The sequence below is a fragment of the Salmo salar genome, unplaced genomic scaffold (genome assembly GCF_965601325.2).
Source record: "Salmo salar unplaced genomic scaffold, fSalSal1 ptg000206l, whole genome shotgun sequence".
NCBI classification, from domain to species: domain Eukaryota; kingdom Metazoa; phylum Chordata; class Actinopteri; order Salmoniformes; family Salmonidae; genus Salmo; species Salmo salar.
Window position 1 is genome coordinate 853,475 of NW_027675329.1, and position 22,281 is coordinate 875,755.

Below are 22,281 nucleotides of genomic sequence, written 5' to 3' on the forward strand. Positions count from 1 at the left end.
TGAATAATCCCACTAGGCTATTCTGTAATGTGTTGTCATTCTAAATGTCCTGAATGAAGGAAAATAGCTCTGTGTGTTGTACAATAGCCTATCCATCAAGGAACAGTTCTCTACACATTATGAGCTAAGTATCTCTGTGTCCAGACAGACTAACGAGACCCCACTGTAAATCAAGCAGACAATAAGACATTATAAACATCAATTTGTTAGGGATGTTGGATCCAACGTGGAGCACAGCATAACTGTCTTTACCAGAGTAATGAATGAAGAAGCACTTTGGTTGTTGTTGCATGTCGTGATGTTTGTCATGTGACTGTCATTCAGAAAATGATTTCCTGGATCAGCTGATGATAGTTGAACATGTGACTGTAACTAAACAGCTACAGTATTAAGAATTATGTGTAATTATTGAAGAACCGCGTTAATGACAGTATCCATTTGGGTGTCAATAAAGTTAAGGTGACACTCGGTTAGAACCATTGGATTTGCAAACTCTGAAATGATTTAGGATTTCTGTGCCCATGAAAACTGTTTTGCCAGCGTAACATAAGGAGACACTAAATGTTACGTAGGTAGAGAGCATTTCAGAAATCTGAATACAAAAAACTGTCCTAACAGGACAATAACCTAAACCACAAGGCCAAATCTACACTGGAGGAGCTTACCAAGATGACATTGAATGTTCCTGAGTGGCCTAGTTACAGTTTGGACTTAAATCATCTTGAAAGTCAATGCAAGACTAGAAAATGGCTTTCTAGCAATGATCAACAACCAACTTGACAGAACAGGAAGGATTTTAAAAAGAATAATGAATATTCACATGAAGATCAGTCTCCTATTGGAGGACATCACAACTTCCCATCAAGCCAACTCCTTGGAGGCCTTACTATGACATCACTCACTCCTTCTAGTTTGCAGTTGTTAAAAAAAACACTATTTTGCTCAAAACATTTATTTGTTTCCCATTAGTGTGTTTATACTTTACTGTATTTATATATCACTTTTCAACAGGAAAAGTTTAAAAATCCCTGGAGGACTTCATGGACAATTCATACCGTACAAAAATATATTCAAGTGTAGAATGCCCTTTTAAAAATCACACATTAGTTCAACAACTGCAGAGTTTGTGTCCCTGTTTTATAAGATAGTACTCACTGTATTTACTGGTGTTAATCAGATCAATGTCCCTGTTTTATTAGATAGTACTCACTGTATTTACTGGTGTTAATCAGATCAATGTCCCTGTTTTATTAGATAGTACTCACTGTATTTACTGGTGTTAATCAGATCAATGTCCCTGTTTTATTAGATAGTAATCACTGTATTTACTGGTGTTAATCAGATCAATGTCCCTGTTTTATTAGATAGTACTCACTGTATTTACTGGTGTTAATCAGATCAATGTCCCTGTTTTATTAGATAGTACTCACTGTATTTACTGGTGTTAATCAGATCAATGTCCCTGTTTTATTAGATAGTAATCACTGTATTTACTGGTGTTAATCAGATCAATGTCCCTGTTTTATTAGATGGTACTCACTGTATTTACTGGTGTTAATCAGATCAATGTCCCTGTTTTATAAGATAGTACTCACTGTATTTACTGGTGTTAACCAGATCAATGTCCCTGTTTTATTAGATAGTACTCACTGTATTTACTGGTGTTAATCAGATCAATGTCCCTGTTTTATTAGATAGTACTCACTGTATTTACTGGTGTTAATCAGATCAATGTCCCTGTTTTATTAGATAGTACTCACTGTATTTACTGGTGTTAATCAGATCAATGTCCCTGTTTTATTAGATAGTACTCACTGTATTTACTGGTGTTAATCAGATCAATGTCCCTGTTTTATTAGATAGTACTCACTGTATTTACTGGTGTTAACCAGATCAATGTCCCTGTTTTATTAGATAGTACTCACTGTATTTACTGGTGTTAATCAGATCAATGTCCCTGTTTTATTAGATAGTACTCACTGTATTTACTGGTGTTAATCAGATCAATGTCCCTGTTTTATTAGATAGTACTCACTGTATTTACTAGTGTTAATCAGTTCTCCAGTCTTCTCTTCTTCGTCCTCCTCTAATGTGACAGTAATCTCCCCCTCTTCATCTTTCACTCCAAAAACTGCATCTTCCTCCTTTTCTTTCACAGTAACATCCTCCTCCTCTTTCACTCTGAAGGCGTCTTCCTCTTCTTTCACTGAAACGTCTTTCTCTTCTTCTTTCACGGTAACAGCCTCACCCTCTACTTGTTTTTGTATTGTAACAGCCTCCTCTTCCTCCTCCTCTTTCACGAGAGCTTCTTTCTCCGTCCAGCAGACCTCCTCTTTAGCAGGAGGAGAGTAACTTAGTGAGCGCATGGTCGGGGATGTTAGCTAGCTAGGCTAGTGCTAACTTAACCAGCCAGATAGTTGACTTACAACGTAAATATTACATTAAATGGGGTAGCTAGTTGTTTCCACATAAGTATGTTTAAATCACAGTTACAGTTAAACCAGGAAAGTGTCTAAAGAACTTGAATGTTCCGACTTTGTCGGCTAGCGAGCTACCGAGGTGGCTGCAGTTGTTGAAGAAGCGTTCCGTCCACTAGATTATACGTCACACTAGAAACATCGCCTGAAAGACACATATCGCCATCTGCTGTCTGGAGGGAGGAAACGCAGTTGAGGAGGGAAAACTATTTTTATTCTTCATTGAATTATAATATTATAAAGCAGTTTAGGGAAACGTTTTTTTCTCTCCATTAAATATTAATATTATATCAACACGTACAAAGAGCAACAAGTGTTGTTTGATTAGTACATATTTTTTATGAGAATTTAAAACAAACTACATCTACTCCACATCTGTATTTCTGATTCAGTCAAATAACTACATATCAAAATAAGCACCTAGTTATTGATACCCTTGATAATGATGAGCAAAAATTACTGTATGAAATAAATAAATTAACTTTACCCACTACCAGGATATTTTAGCCAAAAACCTGGTTACCTCTCTGCTAGGAGGCTGAAACTTGGCCATAAGTGGATCTTCCAGCAAGACACATCAACATCCAAGAAGAAATGGTTAATTGAGCACAAAATCAACATTTTCAATGGCCATCTCAGTCTTCGGACTTGAACTCCATTGAAAACCTGTGGTTTGAATTGAACAGGGCAGTCCATAAGCGCAGACAAAATAAATCAAAGACCTGGAGAGATTCTGTATGGAGGAAGGGTCTAAGATCCCACCCAATGTGTACTCTAATCTCATAAAACATTTCAGTGTCGTTTTCCTCCCAAGGGGAGGGTGCTGGAGTATTGAAAACATGGGTGGCAGTAATTCAGACCCTTACCTTTTGAGAATAACATGTTCAACTAAATCTCTTTCTCTGAGCAATTGTTTCAGCATACAATAATATAATTCACCCTTTTTTTTTACATAGAAGTATTTGAATTCTTTATTTTATAGAGTTGTTTTTGCTCATCTTTATCAAGGGTGTCAACAATTTTGTCCCCCACTGTACCTCCATACTGCTGCTACATGGTGTAACAATACATCATGCAGATGTATATAATGAACAGACTAGGTCTATACTGCTCCTACATGGTGTAACAATACATCATGTAGATGTATATAATGAACAGACTAGGTCTATACTGCTCCTACATGGTATAACAATACAGTGCATTCGGAAAGTATTCAGACCCCTTCACTTTTTCCACATTTTGTTACATTACAGCCTTATTCTAAAATGATTAACACTACCGTTCAAAAGGTTGGAGTCACTTAGAAATGTTCTTGTTTTTGAAAGAAAAACACTTTTTTTGTCCATTAAAATAACATCAAATTGATCTGAAATACAGTGTAGACATTGTTCATGTTGTAAATGACTATTGTAGCTGGAAACAGCTGATTGTTTATGGAACATCTACATAGGCGTACAGAGGCCCATTATCAGCAACCATCACTCCTGTGTTCCAATGCCACGTTGTGTTAGCTAATCCAAGTTTATCATTTTAAAAGGCTAATTGATCATTAGAAAACCCTTTTGCAATTATGTTAGCACAGCTGAAAACTGTTGTGCTGATTTAACAAAGCTTTTGTAAACAGTGTTGTTGCATAACAATCAGGCAGTAGAACAACAATAATCATCACCCTCTTGACCAATCTACCCTCCCCTTAACATTGGGTTGATTCAGACCCTGTCAGTGTACCAGGTGGACATTGGGTTTGATTCAGACCCTGTCAGTGTACCAGGTGGACATTGGGTTTGATTCAGACCCTGTCAGTGTACCAGGTGGACATTGGGTTTGATTCAGACCCTGCCAGTGTACCAGGTGGACATTGGGTTTGATTCAGACCCTGCCAGTGTACCAGGTGGACATTGGGTTTGATTCAGACCCTGTCAGTGTACCAGGTGGACATTGGGTTTGATTCAGACCCTGCCAGTGTACCAGGTGGACATTGGGTTTGATTCAGACCCTGTCAGTGTACCAGGTGGACATTGGGTTGATTCAGACCCTGTCAGTGTACCAGGTGGACATTGGGTTGATTCAGACCCTGTCAGTGTACCAGGTGGACATTGGGTTGATTCAGACCCTGTCAGTGTACCAGGTGGACATTGGGTTTGATTCAGACCCTGCCAGTGTACCAGGTGGACATTGGGTTTGATTCAGACCCTGCCAGCATGGCCAGAAATGTATTCCAAGGTCAGTAACTTATAACCACAGAACCACCCCAGACCTTTCATGCATGACTAAAAACACCTAAATATTAGATTTACTGTCATGGTCTAGTATGTCACTGCATCAGACACCAGTCACAATGCTGGCTGAGGTACTAGTAAAACATGACATATTATTTCCTAACCATTCACAATGCTGGCTGAGGTACGAGTAAAACATGAAATATTATTTCCTAACCATTCACAATGCTGGCTGAGGTACGAGTAAAACATGACATATTATTTCCTAACCATTCACAATGCTGGCTGAGGTACTAGTAAAACATGACATATTATTTCCTAACCATTCACAATGCTGGCTGAGGTACTAGTAAAACATGACATATTATTTCCTAACCATTCACAATGCTGGCTGAAGTACGAGTAAAACATGACATATTATTTCCTAACCATTCACAATGCTGGCTGAGGTACGAGTAAAACATGACATATTATTTCCTAATTGTAAAAAAAATCCCCACTCCTTAATCAACTAGTCTCTCTCTGTTTAACCAGAATAACATGAGTTGTGTCCTTCAAACTGTTAGTCCATAATCATATTCAGCTACTTAGATGTCATGTATTGTTATGTCATGTTCTCTATAATGAAACATCACCACTGTAGATGTCATGTATTGTTATGTCATGTTCTCTATAATGAAACATCACCACTGTAGATGTCATGTATTGTTATGTTATGTTCTCTATAATGAAACATCACCACTGTAGATGTCATGTATTGTTATGTTATGTTCTCTATAATGAAACATCACCACTGTAGATGTCATGTATTGTCATGTTCTCTATAATGACACATCACCACTGTAGATGTCATGTATTGTTATGTTATGTTCTCTATAATGAAACATCACCACTGTAGATGTCATGTATTGTTATGTTCTCTATAATGAAACATCACCACTGTAGATGTCATGTATTGTTATGTTCTCTATAATGAAACATCACCACTGTAGATGTCATGTATTGTTATGTTCTCTATAATGAAACATCACCACTGTAGATGTCATGTATTGTCATGTTATGTTCTCTATAATGAAACATCACCACTGTAGATGTCATGTATTGTCATGTCATGTTCTCTATAATGAAACATCACCACTGTAGATGTCATGTATTGTTATGTTATGTTCTCTATAATGACACATCACCACTGTAGATGTCATGTATTGTTATGTTCTCTATAATGAAACATCACCACTGTAGATGTCATGTATTGTTATGTCATGTTCTCTATAATGAAACATCACCACTGTAGATGTCATGTATTGTTATGTTATGTTCTCTATAATGAAACATCACCACTGTAGATGTCATGTATTGTTATGTCATGTTCTCTATAATGACACATCACCACTGTAGATGTCATGTATTGTTATGTTCTCTATAATGAAACATCACCACTGTAGATGTCATGTATTGTCATGTTATGTTCTCTATAATGAAACATCACCACTGTAGATGTCATGTATTGTCATGTCATGTTCTCTATAATGAAACATCACCACTGTAGATGTCATGTATTGTCATGTCATGTTCTCTATAATGAAACATCACCACTGTAGATGTCATGTATTGTCATGTTATGTTCTCTATAATGAAACATCACCACTGTAGATGTCATGTATTGTTATGTCATGTTCTCTATAATGAAACATCACCACTGTAGATGTCATGTATTGTTATGTCATGTTCTCTATAATGAAACATCACCACTGTAGATGTCATGTATTGTTATGTTATGTTCTCTATAATGAAACATCACCACTGTAGATGTCATGTATTGTTATGTTCTCTATAATGAAACATCACCACTGTAGATGTCATGTATTGTTATGTTCTCTATAATGACACATCACCACTGTAGATGTCATGTATTGTTATGTTATGTTCTCTATAATGAAACATCACCACTGTAGATGTCATGTATTGTCATGTTCTCTATAATGACACATCACCACTGTAGATGTCATGTATTGTTATGTTATGTTCTCTATAATGAAACATCACCACTGTAGATGTCATGTATTGTTATGTTCTCTATAATGAAACATCACCACTGTAGATGTCATGTATTGTCATGTTATGTTCTCTATAATGAAACATCACCACTGTAGATGTCATGTATTGTCATGTTATGTTCTCTATAATGAAACATCACCACTGTAGATGTCATGTATTGTCATGTCATGTTCTCTATAATGAAACATCACCACTGTAGATGTCATGTATTGTTATGTTCTCTATAATGACACATCACCACTGTAGATGTCATGTATTGTCATGTTATGTTCTCTATAATGAAACATCACCACTGTAGATGTCATGTATTGTCATGTTATGTTCTCTATAATGAAACATCACCACTGTAGATGTCATGTATTGTTATGTTATGTTCTCTATAATGAAACATCACCACTGTAGATGTCATGTATTGTTATGTTATGTTCTCTATAATGAAACATCACCACTGTAGATGTCATGTATTGTTATGTTCTCTATAATGAAACATCACCACTGTAGATGTCATGTATTGTTATGTTATGTTCTCTATAATGAAACATCACCACTGTAGATGTCATGTATTGTTATGTTCTCTATAATGAAACATCACCACTGTAGATGTCATGTATTGTTATGTTATGTTCTCTATAATGAAACATCACCACTGTAGATGTCATGTATTGTTATGTTCTCTATAATGACACATCACCACTGTAGATGTCATGTATTGTTATGTCATGTTCTCTATAATGAAACATCACCACTGTAGATGTCATGTATTGTTATGTTCTCTATAATGAAACATCACCACTGTAGATGTCATGTATTGTTATGTTATGTTCTCTATAATGAAACATCACCACTGTAGATGTCATGTATTGTTATGTCATGTTCTCTATAATGAAACATCACCACTGTAGATGTCATGTATTGTTATGTCATGTTCTCTATAATGAAACATAACCACTGTAGATGTCATGTATTGTCATGTTATGTTCTCTATAATGAAACATCACCACTGTAGATGTCATGTATTGTTATGTCATGTTCTCTATAATGAAACATCACCACTGTAGATGTCATGTATTGTTATGTTATGTTCTCTATAATGAAACATCACCACTGTAGATGTCATGTATTGTCATGTTATGTTCTCTATAATGACACATCACCACTGTAGATGTCATGTATTGTCATGTTATGTTCTCTATAATGACACATCACCACTGTAGATGTCATGTATTGTTATGTTATGTTCTCTATAATGAAACATCACCACTGTAGATGTCATGTATTGTCATGTCATGTTCTCTATAATGAAACATCACCACTGTAGATGTCATGTATTGTCATGTCATGTTCTCTATAATGAAACATCACCACTGTAGATGTCATGTATTGTCATGTCATGTTCTCTATAATGAAACATCACCACTGTAGATGTCATGTATTGTTATGTTCTCTATAATGAAACATCACCACTGTAGATGTCATGTATTGTTATGTTATGTTCTCTATAATGAAACATCACCACTGTAGATGTCATGTATTGTTATGTCATGTTCTCTATAATGAAACATCACCACTGTAGATGTCATGTATTGTTATGTTCTCTATAATGAAACATCACCACTGTAGATGTCATGTATTGTTATGTCATGTTCTCTATAATGAAACATCACCACTGTAGATGTCATGTATTGTTATGTTATGTTCTCTATAATGAAACATCACCACTGTAGATGTCATGTATTGTCATGTTATGTTCTCTATAATGACACATCACCACTGTAGATGTCATGTATTGTCATGTCATGTTCTCTATAATGAAACATCACCACTGGAGATGTCATGTATTGTTATGTTCTCTATAATGAAACATCACCACTGTAGATGTCATGTATTGTTATGTTCTCTATAATGAAACATCACCACTGTAGATGTCATGTATTGTTATGTTATGTTCTCTATAATGAAACATCACCACTGTAGATGTCATGTATTGTTATGTCATGTTCTCTATAATGAAACATCACCACTGTAGATGTCATGTATTGTTATGTCATGTTCTCTATAATGAAACATCACCACTGTAGATGTCATGTATTGTCATGTTATGTTCTCTATAATGAAACATCACCACTGTAGATGTCATGTATTGTTATGTTATGTTCTCTATAATGAAACATCACCACTGTAGATGTCATGTATTGTTATGTTATGTTCTCTATAATGAAACATCACCACTGTAGATGTCATGTATTGTCATGTTCTCTATAATGAAACATCACCACTGTAGATGTCATGTATTGTTATGTTATGTTCTCTATAATGAAACATCACCACTGTAGATGTCATGTATTGTCATGTTATGTTCTCTATAATGAAACATCACCACTGTAGATGTCATGTATTGTTATGTTCTCTATAATGAAACATCACCACTGTAGATGTCATGTATTGTTATGTTCTCTATAATGAAACATCACCACTGTAGATGTCATGTATTGTTATGTTCTCTATAATGAAACATCACCACTGTAGATGTCATGTATTGTTATGTTCTCTATAATGAAACATCACCACTGTAGATGTCATGTATTGTCATGTTATGTTCTCTATAATGAAACATCACCACTGTAGATGTCATGTATTGTCATGTTATGTTCTCTATAATGAAACATCACCACTGTAGATGTCATGTATTGTTATGTTATGTTCTCTATAATGAAACATCACCACTGTAGATGTCATGTATTGTTATGTCATGTTCTCTATAATGAAACATCACCACTGTAGATGTCATGTATTGTTATGTTCTCTATAATGAAACATCACCACTGTAGATGTCATGTATTGTTATGTTCTCTATAATGAAACATCACCACTGTAGATGTCATGTATTGTTATGTTATGTTCTCTATAATGAAACATCACCACTGTAGATGTCATGTATTGTTATGTTCTCTATAATGAAACATCACCACTGTAGATGTCATGTATTGTTATGTTATGTTCTCTATAATGAAACATAACCACTGTAGATGTCATGTATTGTTATGTTCTCTATAATGAAACATCACCACTGTAGATGTCATGTATTGTTATGTCATGTTCTCTATAATGACACATCACCACTGTAGATGTCATGTATTGTCATGTTATGTTCTCTATAATGAAACATCACCACTGTAGATGTCATGTATTGTCATGTTATGTTCTCTATAATGAAACATCACCACTGTAGATGTCATGTATTGTTATGTTATGTTCTCTATAATGACACATCACCACTGTAGATGTCATGTATTGTTATGTTATGTTCTCTATAATGACACATCACCACTGTAGATGTCATGTATTGTTATGTTATGTTCTCTATAATGACACATCACCACTGTAGATGTCATGTATTGTTATGTTATGTTCTCTATAATGAAACATCACCACTGTAGATGTCATGTATTGTTATGTTCTCTATAATGAAACATCACCACTGTAGATGTCATGTATTGTCATGTTCTCTATAATGAAACATCACCAAGTGAAATAAAGTTGATCAGATATTCTTAATAGACATTAAATAAAAAATGGTTGTTCAGAAATCATTAATTATCATGTTGCTCTGATGAAATGAACTAAATATTTCACAATCATTACCACTGCTGATATTCACAGAGAATAATTACAAGGATCATATTTCACAATCATTACCACTGCTGATATTCACAGAGAATAATTACAAGGATCATATTTCACAATCATTCCCACTGCTGATATTCACAGAGAATAATTACAAGGATCATATTTCACAATCATTACCACTGCTGATATTCACAGAGAATAATTACAAGGATCATATTTCACAATCATTCCCACTGCTGATATTCACAGAGAATAATTACAAGGATCATATTTCACAATCATTACCACTGCTGATATTCACAGAGAATAGTTACAAGGATCATATTTCTCAGCTGCATTGACCTGCAGACATCAGACACCACCTCTCCCTTATGCACATGTGACTGAAATGGAACCAATCACAAAAATCCCTGACACAGCTTTGATGGCCCAATAAAAACGAAACTGCACGTTTCTGCCAGCCAATGGGATAATTCCAGTGCAGTACATGTGTAGAGGGGTAATTCCAATTCAGGAAGTTCCTACCGTTTAACTTTTTGTCTGAACATTATAATATACATTTTACTCAACTATGTTACCCACTCCAGTCAGCAGATGGCGGTCTGGGAATTTAAGGTAATGCTGTTGGTGTGACGTATAATGTAGTGGACGGAACGCTTCGTTCAACAGCAACAACAGTTAGTCAGCCACCTCGGTAGCTTGCTAGACAAAATAGCCAAACCAATAAAGCTCTTTAGATGCTTTAGTGTATATTAGCCACTGTGTTTTAAACCCTCTTCTGTCGTCTAGTTAGTTATCCGATTTAATTTCATATTTACGGTGTTGTTGTTATTATTCAGCTAGCGGGCTGGTTAAGTTAGCATTAGCTTAGCTAGCTAACATCTCCGACCATGCGCTCACTAAGCTACTCTCCTCCTGCTAAAGAAGAGGTCTGTTGGACGGAGAAAGAAGCTCTCGTCAAAGAGGAGGAGGAAGAGGAGGCTGTTTCAATGCAAAAACAAGTAGAGGGTGAGGCTGTTACAGTGAAAGAAGAAGAGAAAGACGTTTCAGTAAAAGAAGAGGAAGATGCGTTCAGAGTGAAAGAGGAGGAGGATGTTACTGTAAAAGAAGAGGAGGAAGATGCAGTTTATGGAGTGGAAGAGGGGGAGATGACTGTCACATCGAAAAAGGAAGAAGAGGAGGAAACTGTATATCTGGGCCCGGTTTCCCAAAGGCATGTTAAGGCATCCAATGGTTTTAACAATGAACGGGCCCTGATAAACACTAGTAAGTACTGTCTTAAATACAGAGTCACAAACTCTGCAGTTGTTGAACTGATGTGTGGTGTTAAAGGGGAAATCTGCAATTGCTACATCCATATTGTGACTTTATAATTATTAATTTATAGCCATTGATTCTTGAAGAATATAACACATGCCTCATGAGCTTAGTTCAACTGTTGTACCCCATCAGAACCCCCAAATAAACTTTTTTTACTCCAATGTTTAGAAACAATGTAAACCAACACTGTATAGCCTCAACATAGTTAAAACTATAATGTTGATATCATGGATGGTCAGTCCTTGCATCCATAGGTCTGTCTATGAATTTGAGAGTAGTTACATTTCTCCAACCCCATAATCATCTTATAACCAAAACAGTGGTGGAATTACAGTTTTGTTGTTGTATGAACGGCAGATTGATGGGTTGTGTGGGTTTTTTCAACAGTAACAAAATGGCTGCCCAGAGGCTTGGTTTGGTAAACAGCTGAGGGATGGGGGAAGGAGGAGTGTAACCACTCAAATTTATTCATCCAGGATGTCATAATGATAGTTTAACCAGGTTTCTAGGATATATAGTATATTCTAGAATTCATCCATTATGTCATAATGATAGTTTAACCAGGTTTCTAGGCTATATAGTATATTCTAGAATTCATCCATGATGTCATAATGATAGTTTAACCAGGTTTCTAGGCTATATAGTATATTCTAGAATTCATCCATGATGTCATAATGATAGTTTAACCAGGTTTCTAGGATATATAGTATATTCTAGAATTCATCCAGGATGTCATAATGATAGTTTAACCAGGTTTCTAGGCTATATAGTATATTCTAGAATCCATCCATGATGTCATAATGATAGTTTAACCAGGTTTCTAGGCTATATAGTATATTCTAGAATCCATCCATGATGTCATAATGCTAGTTTAACCAGGTTTCTAGGCTATATAGTATATTCTATAACTGCCAGTGTAGATTTCCTGTGGAGGCAAATTATTAGAGCTGTTAAGTCATTGTATAATATTCAGCCAATTGTTTTTCATGCCATCACATTAAAGGCAAGACATACCTGACACAATTCAATTACATTCATGAATTGGTTTGAAACCTTTGTTTTAAACCCTTATCAAAATTGGTGCCTTGCCGGATTTGTAAAAAATGGTTTGTCATGAAACTCTATTTTTTTAAATGTAACCTTTATTTAACTAGACAAGTCAGTTAAGAACAAATTCTTATTTACAATGACTGCCTACCCCGGACAACGCTGGGCCAATTGTGCGCCGCCCTATGGAACTCCCAATCACGGCCGGTTGTGATACAGCCTGGATTTGAACCAGGGTGTCTGTAGTGAAGCCTCAAGCACTGAGATGCAGTGTCCGCTGCGCCACTCGGGAGCCCCAAAATCATGTTCTAGTGCTGTCCCCAACTAAAATACATCTTGGTCAACCAAGAGTCATCTGTTCTTTCTACCAATCGCCCCATGTGTTTTAATACAATCAACTATATGTACTGAACTTGTCTGATGCTTTGAGCATGCTATTTGATTAAATAATTAAAACACACAAATGACTGGAGGGAGCCAGTCATCACTATAACCTGACTAGAGGGAGCCAGTCATCACTATAACCTGAATGGAGGGAGCCAGTCATCACTATAACCTGACTGGAGGGAGCCAGTCATCACTATAACCTGACTAGAGGGAGCCAGTCATCACTATAACCTGACTAGAGGGAGCCAGTCATCACTATAACCTGACTAGAGGGAGCCAGTCGTCACTATAACCTGACTAGAGGGAGCCAGTCATCACTATAACCTGACTGGAGGGAGCCGACCAGTTCTGAAAGCCTTTTGCCGTACCCTCATCCTACTCCTCTGGTGATGTAGACGTTATCCCAGGCCCTGTGTGTCCCCAGGCGCTCTCATTTGTTGACTTCTGTAACCGTAAAAGCCTTGGTTTCATGCATGTTAACATCAGAAGCCTCCTCCCTAAGTTTGTTTTACTCACTGCTTTAGCACACTCCGCCAACCTTGATGTCCTTGCCGTGTCTGAATCCTGGCTTTGGAAGGTCACCAAAAATTCTGAAATTTCCATCCCCAACTACAACATTTTCCATCAAAATGAGAGGAGTTGCAATCTACTGCAGAGATGGCCTGCAATGTTCTATCATACTTTCCAGGTCTAAGCCCAAACAGTTCGAGCTTTTAATTAAAAAAATGAATCTCTCCAGAAATAAGTCTCTCACTGTTGCCGCCTGTTACAGACCCCCCTCAGCTCCCAGCTGTGCCCTGGACACCATATGTGAATTGATTGGCCCCCATCTATCTTCAGAGTTTGTTCTGTTAGGTGACCTAAACTGGGATATGCGTAACCTCTCTAGGGGGTGTGGGACGCTACCGTCCCACATGGCCAACATCCAGTGAAATTGCAGAGCACCAAATTCAAAAACAGAAATACTCACTATAAGAATTCATAAAACATACAAGTGTTATACATCGGTTTAAAGATTAACTTCTTGTTAATCAAACCACGGTGTCAGATTTCAAAAAGGCTTTACCGTGAAAGCATACCATGCGATTATCTGAGAACAGCGCCCAGCAGACAAATCATTAGTAACAGTTACCAGCCAAGTAGAGGAGTTACACAAGTCAGAAATAGCGATAAAATGAATCACTTACTTTTGATGATCTTCATATCGTTGCAACTCACAAGACTCCCATTTACTCAATAAATGTTTGTTTTGTTCGATAAAGTCTCTCTTTATATCCAAAAACCTCCGTTTTGTTCATGCGTTTTGTTCAGTAATCCACAGGCTCAAAGGCAATCACAACAGCCAGACGAAAAATCCGAAAAGTATCAGTAAAGTTCGTAGAAACATGTCAAACGATGTTTATAATCAATCCTCAGGTTGTTTTTAGCCTAAATAATATATAACATTTCAACCGGACAATAACGTCGTCAATATAAAAGGTAAACAAGAAAGGTGCGCTCTCGGTCTCGCGCATGAAAAATCTCTGAGATACTGAATGGTCCACTCATTCAGAGTGGTCTTACACTCTCATTTTTCAGGATGCAAGCCTGAAACTATTTCTAAAGACTGTTGACATCTAGTGGAAGCCATAGGAAGTGCAATTTCAGACCTAAGTCAATGGAATCTGTATAGGCAGTCAATGGAAAACTACAACAACAACAAATCCCACTTCCTGGATGTATTTTTCTCAGGTTTTCGCCTGTCATATCAGTTCTGTTATACTCACAGACATTGTTTTGGGAACTTTAGAGTGTTTTCTATCCAAATCTACCAAGTTTACTTTGGCACGCTTTTCATCCGGAGGTGAAAACAGTGCCCCCTACCCTAGTGAGGTTAACACCCCGGCCGTCCTACAATTCAAGCTAGATGCCCTCAATCTCACACAAATTATCAAGGAACCCACCAGGTACAACCCCTAAATCTGTAAACATGGGCACCCTCATAGATATTATCCTGACCAACTTGCCCTCCAAATACACCTCTGCTGTTTTCAATCAGGATCTCAGCGATCACTGCCTCATCGCCTGCATCCGTTATGGGTTTGCGGTCAAACGGCCACCCCTCATCACTGTCACATGCTCCCTAGAACACTTCTGCGAGCAGGCCTTTCTAATCGACCTGGTATACATATTCGTCGCCAAACCCACTGGCTCCAGGTCATCTATAAGTCTTTGCTAGGCCGACTTCACTCAGCTCACAGGTCACCATAGCAACACCCACCCATAGCACGCGCTCCAGGAGGTATATCTCACTGGTCATCCCCAAAGCCAACACCTCCTTTGGCCGCCTTTCCTTCCAGTTCTCTGCTGCCAATGACTGCAACGAATTGCAAAAATCGCTGAAGTTGGAGACATATATCTCCCTCACTAACTTTAAGCATCAGCTATCTGAGCAGCTTACCGATCGCTGCAGCTGTACACAGCCCATCTGTAAATAGCCCATCCAACTGCCTACCTCATCCCCATGTTTTTATTTACGTTTTTTTGCTCTTTTGCACACCAGTATTTCTACTTGAACATCTATCACTCCAGTGTTAAATTGTAATTACTTCACTACTATGGCCTATTTATTGCCTTACCTCCGTACTCCATTTGCACACACTATATATAGATTTTTCTATTGTGTTATTGACTGTTCGTTTGTTTATCCAACGTGTAACTCTGTTGTTTTTGTCGCACTGCTTTGCTTTATCTTGGCCAGGTTGCAGTTGTAAATGAGAACTTGTTCTCAACTAGCCTACCTGGTTAAATAAAGGTGAAATACATTTTTTTTTTTTTTTTATCTTAGCTTTATTGACAACACTCAAATGGATACTGTCATTAACGCAGTTCTTCAATAATTACACATAATTCTTAATACTGTAGCTGTTTATTTACAGTCACATGTTCAACTATCATCAGCTGATCCAGGAAATCATTTTCTGAATGACAGTCACATTACAAACATCACGACATGCAACAACAACCAAAGTGCTTCTTCATTCATTACTCTGGTAAAGACAGTTATGCCGTGCTCCATGTTGGATCCAACATCCCTAACAAATTGATGTTTATAATGTGTTATTGTCTGCTTGATTTACTGTAGGGTCTCGTTAGTCCGTTTGGAAACGGAGATACTTAGCTCATAATGTGTAGAGAACTGTTCCTTGATGGATAGGCTATTGTTCAACACACAGAGCTATTTTCCTATATTTGTTGTTAGGTGTAGTTATGGGTCCTACAGTAGGTCTATGTTATTGTTAGGTGAAGTTATGGGTCCTACAGTAGGTCTATGTTATTGTTAGGTGAAGTTATGGGTCCTACAGTAAGTCTATGTTGTTGTTAGGTGAAGTTATGGATCCTACAGTAGGTCTATGTTGTTGTTAGGTGAAGTTATGGGTCCTACAGTAGGTCTATGTTATTGTTAGGTGAAGTTATGGGTCCTACAGTAGGTCTATGTTATTGTTAGGTGAAGTTATGGGTCCTACAGTAGGTCTATGTTATTGTTAGGTGAAGTTATGGGTCCTACAGTAGGTCTATGTTATTGTTAGGTGAAGTTATGGGTCCTACAGTAGGTCTATGTTGTTGTTAGGTGAAGTTATGGGTCCAACAGTAGGTCTATGTTGTTGTTAGGTGAAGTTATGGGCCAATTTGGCAAACAGTGTACAAACCCTCATTGTCAGGCTGATGAAAAAGCCAAAGAGCATTTTACTGGTTGAAGTGTTTTTTTAAGTACAAAGCGGTTGATTTGCGATGACGACACAAACATTATATTAAGCAGGACATTCAAGCGAGCCTGACAATTATAATCCAAAGTAGTGTGAAATGAACTCATCATCAACCTGGTAATGGAGGTTACTCCCCTGAGCAAACATCTTTTCTCACCAGCAAACATAGAAAAGGGCCTCCAATCTTAGATGTTACTACTAATGTGAAAACAAGACAAAATATGACTATTGTTGCTCATTTTAAGACAAATGTCAAGTAATCATTACATTCATTACAGATGTCAATTGTTGTTCAACATCATGGCTACGCTGTTGGCATGACCTTTTACAGTGGATTTCTGCTGTTGTGGGCCTTTAACCATCTGTATGACTTTGTCATTCACACAGGAGAGAGACGGGACTATCGTGGATCCTCTGGGGAGCCTCAACAACCTCATGATGCTGATGAGGCAGAGAAGAGTCTCTCCAGATCAGAACTCCTCAAGAAACACCAGCAGAGACCCACAGGGAAGATAATTAACCTCTCTGACTGTGGGAAGAGATTCACCTCATCAGGCATTAAAATTCATCAGAGAAGCCACACAGTAGAGAAAGCTTATTGCTGTACTCAATGTGGGAAGAGTTTTGATACATCTAGCCATCTTATTGTACACCAAAGAACACACACAGGAGAGAAATCTTATAGCTGTGATGAATGTGGGAAGAGTTTTACTCATCGAAGCAGCCTGATATCACACCAGAGAATACACACAGGAGAGAAACTTTCTAGCTGTGATGAATGTGGGAAGAGTTTTACTCGTTCAACCAGCCTGAAATTACACCAGAGAACACACACAGGAGAGAAATCTTTTAGCTGTGATCAATGTGGGAAGAGTTTTACTCAACTAGGCAACCTGATAACACACCAGAGAACACACACAGGAGAGAAACCATATAGCTGTAATGAATGTGGGAAGAGTTTTACTCAATCAACCAGCCTGAAATTCCACCAGAGAAAACACACAGGAGAGAAACCTTTTAGCTGTGATCAATGTGGGAAGAGTTTTACTCATCGAAGCAGCCTGATATCACACCAGAGAATACACACAGGAGAGAAACTTTCTAGCTGTGATGAATGTGGGAAGAGTTTTACTCGTTCAACCAGCCTGAAATTACACCAGAGAACACACACAGGAGAGAAACCTTTTAGCTGTGATCAATGTGGGAAGAGTTTTACTCAGCTAATCAACCTGATAACACACCAGAGAACACACACAGGAGAGAAACCATACAGCTGTGATGAATGTGGGAAGAGTTTTACTCATTCAACCAGCCTGAAATTACACCAGAGAACACGCACAGGAGAGAAACCTTTTAGCTGTGATCAATGTGGGAAGTGTTTTACTCATCGAAGCAGCCTGATATCACACCAGAGAGTACACACAGGAGAGAAACCGTATATCTGTGATGAGTGTGGGAAGAGTTTTACTTGCTTGCGCAATCTGACTCTTCACCAGAGAACACACACAGGAGAGAAACCCTATAGCTGTACTCGATGTGGGAAGTTTTTTTTAAAATCTAACCATCTGACGATACACCAAAGAAGACACACAGGAGAGAAACCCTATAGCTGTACTCAATGTGGGAAGAGTTTTGTTCAATCTGGAGAACTGAAGATGCACCAGAGAAGACACACAGGAGAGAAACCCTATAGCTGTACTCGATGTGGCAAGAGTTTTGTTCAATCTGGCAAACTGAAGATACACCAAAGAACACACACGGGAGAAAAACCTTATAGCTGTGGTCAATGTGGGAAGAGGTTTGCTGCATCTAGCACTCTGACTCAACACCAGAGAACACACACAGGAGAGAAACCTTATAGCTGTGATCAATGTGGGAAGAGTTTTACTACATCTAGCACTCTGACTCTACACCAGAGAACACACACAGGAGAGAAACCTTATAGCTGTGATCAATGTAACAAGAGATACTCTGATAAAAGACATCTGATCAAACATCAGAAAATACATGAAGGAGTTGTTTCATGATATCAATGATATGTCACAATGTGGAATGTTTTAACATTGTAGAAGGAGTATTTTAATGATGTCACAATGTAGAACCCTAAACGTTTGTCCCCTGTTCTATTGATTTCAACATGATATGGATATTAGCCTCAGGGGGAAAATCCAGGCTCTGAAATGGAAGAGTTACTATTTATGTGATTTAACAAAAAGTGACTAACAAAAAAAGAGTTGGTGACCATGTTGGTGACCCACTGGAATCAAAATGCAACACTTCAAAATGTAGCTAGCTGTTTTCTACAAATTGTCCTCTAACCAGGGATGTACACATTACTCCCATATTCCATGTGGATTTTTAGCTGTTAGTTTAACAGGACGTGCAACCTCATCTCCCTCCTCTCACACAATTGATTTCAACATGATATCGATGAGTGATGACATAAATGTTGTGTTCCTTTGTTTAGCGACCCCTACATTTAAATGTTTCACTCCAAAATGTAGCTGACTGTCTTCTGCTGGTTGTCCTCTAATCAGTGAGGTAAAAGACATCTCCCATTTCCATGTGTTTTTTTAGTTGTGCTAGTTTCAACATCACGTACAACCTGATTTCACCCTTAATCGATATCAGTGATTTATTGCTACTTGTCAAAACAACAGTGTTTCTGGTGCTTGTGCAGTTTATAAGGAGCTTGTTTTTAAAAAGTAATATGATTATTGTGGCAGATGTTTGTGTATGTAGCACATGTTATGTTTAGGTTTTCAATTTATCACAAACTGTTTCTGCATATTGGTTATTGATTTGTACATGTTAAAACTGTGTTTTGACATTGGGGATATCCCACCTAGAAAAATGTCATTGAAAATACCTTGAAAAAAGGACTATGCAACCAAATATTTATTTATGCAACCAACTGACAATTTTTGGTACAATTATATTGACATTGTTGCCCTGCTATTAGAATATCAGGGTTCATTCTCAGATGTGCCAACCCAAATGTACTAGAGCATGACATTGGGGACTGGGCCCCGATCCAACAACATGCCTATTTAGTGAACCCTGAGAAGAGAGAGAAGCTCGAAATGAGACATGTCCCTGGTAAGGACAACTTGGTTGCTGATTGTGGGCAGTTAATAAGTTTTGCGTTAGCCAGTGCCATTGATTACAATTTATTTTGACTGGTTTTTTGGCGATGAGTTTTATCTCTTATTCTTTTCCGTATTTTTCGTTCCAAGGGGACCAGAGTTCTAGAAGCTAGTGGGGAAAAAAATATAAAAAATGTGTTCCAGAAGCGTTTTAGGGTTTTTTTCTTGTTGTTTTTAATTGTTGACAGCCAGTAGACACCATGTTTATATTGTAGAAGGTGAAGCATTGTAGTTGATTATAATGAGAAATGGAAGTTGTTTTCTGTTGGTGGTAAGCATTCTCTTAAGGTGTTACAGTCTTTGGTTTTTCCATTTTGTTTTGAGGTTGGACTTTAGCACGTCTAGCTCGTTAGCACGTCTAGCTCGTTAGCACGTCTAGCTCGTTAGCACGTCTAGCTCGTTAGCCCGTCTAGCTCGTTAGCATGTATAGCTCGTTAGCCCGTCTAGCTCGTTAGCATGTATAGCTCGTTAGCACGTCTAGCTCGTTAGCCCGTCTAGCTCGTTAGCATGTATAGCTCGTTAGCACGTCTAGCTCGTTAGCCCGTCTAGCTCGTTAGCACGTCTAGCTCGTTACCACGTCTAGCTCGTTAGCCCGTCTAGCTCGTTAGCACGTAGGACGCACTGATTGGTGTCACCTCGTTAGTCAGTATGTGTTACACCTGTGCTGGCTTGTCCATCTCGTTAGTGGGAAGGTGTTTCACCTGAGCTGGTCCAGGTTCTATTTAAGAGTGTCTGGCCCAGTGCTCCAGTTGTCTTGATACATGTGGAGAGTCAACACCTTTAGTTGCTCCACCTTTTTGGTTTGCTTCCTGTCTTTAAGTTTGGTGTGGGTTTTTCTTTTGTTTGCCTCTTCTTGGGCAGATTTAGTGGGTCTCATGGTGGGTGTCTTTTAGGTCCCAGTTGTTGTTACTAGTCAACTTTCAGTGGACACTGAGAGAGCAAACCTGCAACATTGTTATAATACTTTTATTGCATCAAATGGTTGTTTTATGCAACAGAATAGAGGGTTCTTAGAACTATTGTGTCTGTGTGTTCTACTGAGGATGGGCCTCTGGGAGAAAACACTGACAGGAGATTTACAATGTCTTTTGGGTGATAAAACCTAAAGAGACTGCATTCCAGAACATGAGTTAATGTTTCTGTTCTATATGGTACCAGGGAGAGATGACCCCAGGGCCAGACCCTGGTCTCTACACAAAGAGTACTGTTTTTACAGCAGATACTTATTATTCTCAGCAGACAGTATCTTTCATACAAATCTTAACCTTGTGACCCGTTCTATACATCTGTTGTTGGTCATGTAGGTTGAAAGGGGTGTATCTTGGCTGTAAAAGACCTTTGTACTTTTGTATCGTGGTTCTCAACGAATCATCTGGGGGTGATTCATCTCTCAACGAATCATCTGGGGGTGATTCATCTCTCAACGAATCATCTGGGGGTGATTCATCTCTCAACGAATCATCTGGTGGTGATTCGTCGACCAGCCATCATTATCGTAGAGCACTCAATTGATTCACCCTATATTTGTGTGTTGTATTGACCTGCTCCCTTATTAATAAGTGAATAAAGATTTAGTTTCAGAATAACTCTGACTTGTGTGATAAGTTTGTCTCCTCATTTGATATTAAAGAAATGAACCACATTTGGGGATGTGAATCTTCACTTGGTGACCGCTCCTGGTGACCTGGGTCAATGGTGCACCAGGGATCCCTCTAACTTGGGATCTCAGGGAGACCACACTGCGGGAACAGAGCAAATGGACCCACCTTTGATCTGAGAGGCAGCGAGCCGAGTGGATACCATCAGTATAGTATATATAGTGGATACCATCAGTATAGTGTATATAGTGGATACCATCAGTATAGTATATATAGTGGATACCATCAGTATAGTATATATAGTGGATACCATCAGTATAGTATATATAGCGGATACCATCAGTATAGTATATATAGTGGATACCATCAGTATAGTGTATATAGTGGATACCATCAGTATAGTATATATAGTGGATACCATCAGTATAGTATATATAGTGGATACCATCAGTATAGTATATATAGTGGATACCATCAGTATAGTATATATAGTGGATACCATCAGTATAGTATATATAGTGGATACCATCAGTATAGTATATATAGTGGATACCATCAGTATAGTATATATAGTGGATACCACATCTTGAACGTTGTTAAAAAGAAAAGAATGTGAGCGAAGCAAAGTGGAGTTTTTAGAAAAGCCTCGTAGGCTC

At 38.0% G+C, this 22,281-nt stretch overlaps 1 protein-coding gene across 1 annotated transcript in view; it reads left to right on the plus strand.

The window, feature by feature from the left end:
• LOC145867090 (uncharacterized) overlaps positions 1–18,908 on the plus strand; it is a 43,122-nt gene extending 24,214 nt beyond the window's left edge. The window contains exon 3 of the mRNA XM_082971135.1: positions 17,770–18,908. Coding sequence (XP_082827261.1) covers positions 17,770–18,908 — 1,139 coding nt within the window. The remainder of the gene's footprint in view (positions 1–17,769) is intronic.
• Positions 18,909–22,281: the final 3,373 nt, after the last annotated feature.